This window comes from Aedes aegypti, chromosome 1, assembly GCF_002204515.2.
Source record: "Aedes aegypti strain LVP_AGWG chromosome 1, AaegL5.0 Primary Assembly, whole genome shotgun sequence".
In the NCBI taxonomy this organism is placed as follows: Eukaryota; Metazoa; Arthropoda; class Insecta; order Diptera; family Culicidae; genus Aedes; species Aedes aegypti.
This window is the reverse complement of record NC_035107.1, coordinates 284,635,729-284,642,028: the sequence shown is the minus strand read 5'-3', so window position 1 is coordinate 284,642,028 and position 6,300 is coordinate 284,635,729. Positions and strand designations below refer to the sequence as shown.

Below are 6,300 nucleotides of genomic sequence, written 5' to 3'. Positions count from 1 at the left end.
GGGCGTGCACAAACAGCAATGTACATGAGTGCACCCACTACACTTCTGTACATCGTTCCGTCCTCAAAAGATTTGCTTTCCGTCTCATCCTTGATGTATCCTTGATCCATTGGGGTCTTTGCTACCTTTGCGTCCTTCAAACCTAGCTTGACAATCAACTTATCGATGTAGTTCGACAAGCACAAACTGTACACTCCGTTGTCCTTTCCTATTTCTAGTCCTAGGAAATACTTCACATCTCCCAAACACACGATCTCAAAATGCTTGCCGAGTTCCTCATAAACGTTGTTGATTTCCTTCTCGCTCCGGCATCCAACTAAAAAATCGTCGACATACACGACTAAATAAACCTTCTCTCCGTTCCTAGTCGCCACGTAGAGGCAAGGATCAGCTGAACTTGCCTTGAATCCTATAGCCGACAATACACTGGATAGTTTTCTGTTCCAGCATCTCGCTGACTGTTTTAGCCCGTAAATACTTCTACGGAGCTTGCACACAAACTTCTCCTTTCCCCGAACCTCATATCCGGGCGGTTGGCGCATGTAAATGTCCTCCTCAATGTCTCCATACAGGTACGCCGTTCGGACATCCAGATGCTTCAACACGATTTGCTGTTGGCTGGCTAATGTCAGCAGGACTCTCAGGGTAGCATGTTTGGTCACAGGGGAAAACACCTCAGAGTAATCTACACCATAAAGCTGGGTAAATCCCTGCGCCACAATGCGCGCCTTGTATCTCACTATCTCGTTTGCCTCATTTCGCTTCACCTTATAAACCCACTTACTGCCTACGACTTTCTTCCCTTTAGGCAGTTGCATCAGCTCCCACGTTCCGATCTTCTGATGTGATTGCATCTCACAATCCATTGCATCCTTCCAAAGATCGCGCTCCGAACTTCCCATTGCCTCCGCATAAGTTGTAGGCTCCTCTGCCGAATGCGTTGCCACTCCAACTACGAAATCGGACATACGGTCCGGCAATACACCACGAGTACGGCGCTCAGATCGCCTGACACCTACCGGTTCATCGCTCGAAGCTTCCTGGAGCTCCTCCTTCACACATAGTGGATCGTCTTCAGATTCAGCACTCACATCAAAATATTGTTCGAGTTCACTCACATCACACTCATCCGCTACTTCTTCTCCAGAATCTTCCGGTAGCTCTTCTTCATTCTTCTTCGCTGGTTTCGGCTCCGGTACGAAGCACCACTCATTGTCGCCATTCGTGGAATCTTCATTTTTCTGTTCCTGGTATGACCCGTCATCCATTTCTAGAAATCTGGCGTCGCGGCTGATTGTCACTCTATCGGTCTCCGTATCGACGAACCTGTACCCTTTGTGTTCATCTGAGTATCCGATGAATCGCAATTTATTCGCCTTCCTTTCGAATTTTCCTCTCTTCACGTCCGGGATGTGAACGTACGCTGGACATCCATACACCTTCAAATGCCCTAACTCCGGTTTCCGACCATACCACTTTTGATACGGGGTGGTATCGACAGAACGCGACGGTAGCCTGTTTTGAAGATATGCAGCCGTCAGCACTGCCTCGCCCCAATACCGCTTAGCTAAGCCAGCATCGAGCAGCATCGTCGTCGCCATCTCCTGCAAAGAACGGTTTTTCCTCTCTGCCACACCGTTCTGCTGAGGGGTGTACGCCGTAGTGTACTGAGCTTTAATTCCTTCTGCTGCAAAAAACGCTCGTAACTCGTTGTTCGCGTATTCTCCCCCTCCATCCGATCGAATAACTCTTGGTTTCCGACCGAACAAATTTTCCACGTATCGGACATATTCCTTGATTCGCTGTATGGCGTCGGACTTTTTCTCCAACAAATAAACAACTGTAAAACGGCTAAAGTCGTCTATCATGGTCATAAGAAACCTCTTTCCCCCGGGTGTTGTCGTACGCATCGGTCCGCACAGATCGGTGTGCACCAGATCCAAAATCTTCGTCGATTTCCTTTCCGCCGTTTTGGGAATGGGATTACGAGCTAATTTCCCTTCCAAGCACGGCTCACATGTCTGGCGAATACCACAATCGCTAACATTCAAACCCACACCCAGGTTCTCATTGTTGATTCTTGAAATCACTGTGGGGTCGCGATGCCCAAGACGTCGGTGCCATTGATGCTGACAATTTAAATGGTGTACCTTACCTTGAACTTGATTTGAGGTTTCCGCCAGCTTCAAACGATACAAGCAGCCGGATCGCTCTCCGACGACCAGCACCTTACCAGTTGCGTCCTGAACTTCACAGCCGTTCATCCGGAAAACGACCATGCATCCTCTGGAGGTCAATCGATCGACAGAGATCAATCCACTCGTTAGTGATGGCACGTAGAGCACATTTTTCAGCTTCACTTCAATCACTTTACCCTCTCCATCGACGCCATGCACTACTCCCTCCCCACAACCAGCAGTTTCGGCAACTTTGCCATCCGCCAGAATCACATTCGCACCAACTTTCATAGAAAGCGACGAAAAAAAGTTTTTGTCGTTCGTCATATGGCAGCTAGCACCACTGTCAATGTACCACGCATCGTTGTGCTCACCACTTGCCATGAAACACACACCACTACATTCATCTTTCGCCTGCTTGGCGTTCGGCTTCACTTCGTTCTTCTTCTTGTTCCCATCACTTTGCTGCTTTGCAAGCAAGCGGCAATTTCGCTGGAAATGCCCCGGCTTCTTGCAATGATAGCACACTTTTTCGGAATCACTTTTAGAACCGGGCTTGTGCCACGGCTTTGTAGCACTTTTCATCGCCTTTGCACCACTTGAATCACCAGATCGTTCTTTTCTTCGCTCATACTCATCGAGCAACTTGGATTTCACTAATTGCATTGTGAGATCCGCGTCGGGGCGGCTCTCTAATGCCGTCACCAAGCCGCCGTAGGAATCCGGCAAACTGCGCAAAATCATGGCGACTCTCAATGATTCCTGCAACTCTTGACCAGCCATCGTTAGCTTGTCGAATAACCCTTCAATTTCAATCAGGTGGCTTTCCAAATCGCCACTCTCTGCGAGGTTCAAATTGCACAACTTTTTCAGCAAAGACACTCGCGATGTAACAGTCGTCTTCTCATGATATTCGCGCAAATTGTTCCAATACAATTTCGCCGAGTTAGCACTTTTCACAAAACTGTACTGACTTTCTTCAATGCATAGGCCGATCGTAGCACGGGCCTTTTGATCGTCCTTCTTCCATGCATCAGTCGGTTCCTCTGGTTTTTCCTCCGAAACCACGTACCAGAGTTCTTCTCGCATGAGTAGCATCTCCATGCGAAATTTCCAACACTGCCAATTGCTGTTGTTCAGCTTCGCGAACGAAAATTTATTCGCATCCGCCATCTTGCCGGCACGCACAACCGCGACCGACGCAATCACAACCGAACCGGGAAAACTCGCACTTTTCCGCAAAATTCTCGTTCTTCCGCAATCTCACTTTCTGGGCCCCTAACCTGAGGGCGGCAGAGGACACACGCGCAGTGGAAATCACGTAGGGAATTGGGAAGAAATGAATTAACACACGGACACTTTACGAAACAAAACTGAACTTGTAATTTACTTCTACTTCGGTCGGTTAACAATGGTGGAATGAAAAAAAATGTTTTCTTCGCTTTCTTCTCTCTTCGTTCGGGCGCACTTTTGGCGCGCCGTTGGTCGGTCGATGACGATGACTACCAGGGGTGAACACTTAACAGGGTCGGCATCAGGGGCAATCCATTGTAAAACCACAACAATTTTTGCATTTTATCAAATGTGACAAAAAACGTTTGAAAAGCTATTCATGCTTATTCAAAAGCAATGGCAAAATAGCACCTTTTGTTCTGATTGAATATAAAGTATTCAAATACGCATAATTTTACTTTTTTCAATAAAAAACGAAAATGAAATGCATAGAAAACTTTGGCCCTTTTTCCATGTTTGTCCAGAACGATCGAAGGAACACAACAAAAGAAAACTAACGATTTTCATCAAGTCTGCCTTGATTGTCGTTGGCAAGCTGGAGTTTTCTTGCAGTTCGAAATAACTTTGTGTCATATTTCGTGTGTAGTATCGGTTCCTCCCTCCCAGGTGCATACTACGTATAACTTTGTACTACGCCAATAGTCCGGTGTAGTCCTACGCCAAAAACCACATCGTTGCCCCTCACGTTAGTAACGCATCTTATTTTGACAGCTTCGCTTTTGCAGTCCGAAAACATCGCACGTCATTCGCACGCAACGCTGATATCTTTCAGAACAACATCACGACGGTTCTCGGCGCACACGAAGTTTAGTGGCCGTAATTTTCGTTCCCGAATTATTGTGTTTCTAGCATTCCCAACCGGCCCAAACCATGACCGACCCGGAGGAGGTGAACGGCGTCGACGAGACCACCGACAAGCAGAAGCAGAAGAAGGCCTCCAAACACGACAGCGGAGCGGCCGACTTGGAACGGGTCACCGACTATGCCGAAGAGAAGGAAATCAGCTCCAAGGAGATCACCAATGTAAGAACATAACCTTGCGGCGCGATTGTAATCAATGGTCAATGATTGTTTCCCTTTGAATTTGCAGGCGGTCAGTATGTTTGAGGAGAAACGGAACAAGGAGAACGAGGAGAAACTAGCCAAAGAACAGGAACTGCAGAAGGTGCAAGTCAAGAAGGAGGACATTGAACTGATTGTGAGTAATCGTCGTTCTTACAGGATTGTTACGACTTCGCGGATTTCCTTTGGGAATCCTTATAACATTTTTCAAGGAAATCCTTCCGGAGCTTTCGAAGCATTTCCAAAATACTTCGGAAATCCATTGAGAATCCTTCCAGGTTCCTTTGGGAATTCTCTCAGGATCCTTTAGGAATTCTTCCAGGATCTTTTAAGAATCCTTACAGTATCCTTTGGGAATCCTTTCAGGAACCTTTGGGAATTCTCTCAGGATCCTTTAGGAATTCTTCCAGTATCCTTTTGTTACGTCCGGGGAAAAGCGATTGGTGGCCGAATAAAACATTCACACGCGGACGTAAACGGATATAAAACATTCACATTTATTGACTACAATTATATGCATTATTTACACAATATTACAAACATATTAAAATGTACTGCAGAGAGCGCGCGCGGGAAGCATCTTGCTGCTGTTGCAGTCGATGGCGTTCTAATGTGATGCTGTTGTTCTTCGGCGTCTGTCATCTATCGTTCATGATAGAGACGAGCCGTGCCAGAAAGCAGGTGGGGAAATTGGGCCAAAATACACCTGCTATTCCGTTCGTTCACAACACCTCTCAGAATCCATCCAGGATCCTTTGGTGATCCTTTAGGAATTCTTTCAGGATCCTTTGGAAATTCTCTTTCCAGGATCCTTCAGGGGTCGTACATTAATTACACAAGTGTTTTGAGATTTTTTACGCGCCATACAACTTATGCTTTATTTTCATAGAAAAAATCTTACGATAAGGGTGAGGGAGGTTCGAAAAACCGCCAAAATTGTCTTACGAAATTTGAAGAACAGCCCCTAAACTGACGTTTCTTGTTCCCAGATTCGAGAAATGGAAATCTCCAGACAGAAAGCGGAAGAGACCCTGCGGGTGCATCGGGGGGACGTGGTCGCAGCCTTGGAAGCACTGACAAACTAGTGCGAAAGCCATTACTGTGAAACTTTGACCACTCGACGACGGAGCCACTCAATGCAACAACAGCAACAACAACGGAACAGTTCGCCTAAGTTCAACAATCTGCTTTCGTTTCGGAATATGGGACAGGTCGATGCCAATAATACATCAATAGGTAAATTAAGCTGACGGGTAATACGAATTTGTCGGAAAGAAATGCGTCCTTGTAAGTTCGGAATCGAAATTCGTGTTTCTAAGCAAGTGAGGCAGATTTGTGCAATTTCGAGCCACTGTGATGCTTTCGTAGTAGTACTAGAATAATACGCATCAGGGCGATGAAAAAGGGTCATGAAAATCATAGAATTTACTTTTGCACCCTAAAATGATTCTAATCAGAGGATAATTTGCAATGCACTGTTGTAGAAACGGTTTCTGGACAAAAGTTCGAAAATGATCTGCTTGATTGACAGTTTAACGGGTTTAAGGTAACCAATATAATTTGGATTCTCTGGGCCATTTTCCAACAAACTATCCAGTTTAAATCGAAAGACTGACTCAATGTGTATGCCACTTGGTATCTCGCGTACCTACAGGAATAAAATAGACCCCTTTGTATGGTCCTTAGCCTCTAGCACGGCAACTCCTTTCCCTACCTCCTCGCGGTACTGGCTGGGGTATGAGTAACCTCAGGGAAGATCGAGTAACCA

General features: G+C 46.2%; 1 protein-coding gene across 1 annotated transcript; it reads left to right on the top strand.

Moving 5' to 3' along the window:
* Window positions 1–4,218: 4,218 nt before the first annotated feature.
* On the top strand, window positions 4,219–5,777 carry LOC110674163 (huntingtin-interacting protein K). The gene is made up of 3 exons (XM_021838027.1): window positions 4,219–4,493; window positions 4,561–4,668; window positions 5,522–5,777. Exons 1-3 carry the CDS (start codon window positions 4,341–4,343, stop codon window positions 5,615–5,617), a joined length of 357 nt encoding a protein of 118 aa, XP_021693719.1. The 5' UTR covers window positions 4,219–4,340; the 3' UTR covers window positions 5,618–5,777.
* The last annotated feature ends 523 nt before the right edge of the window (window positions 5,778–6,300 follow it).

What these genes read in the sequence shown, in the direction of transcription:
- LOC110674163 (XM_021838027.1), top strand. Translation starts at nt 4,341, where the DNA reads ATGACCGACCCGGAGGAGGTGAACGGCGTCGACGAGACCACCGACAAG. An exon ending in GCTCCAAGGAGATCACCAAT is followed by an intron (nt 4,494 to 4,560) that starts GTAAGAACATAA and finishes TTGAATTTGCAG; the next exon opens with GCGGTCAGTATGTTTGAGGA. An exon ending in AGGAGGACATTGAACTGATT is followed by an intron (nt 4,669 to 5,521) that starts GTGAGTAATCGT and finishes TCTTGTTCCCAG; the next exon opens with ATTCGAGAAATGGAAATCTC.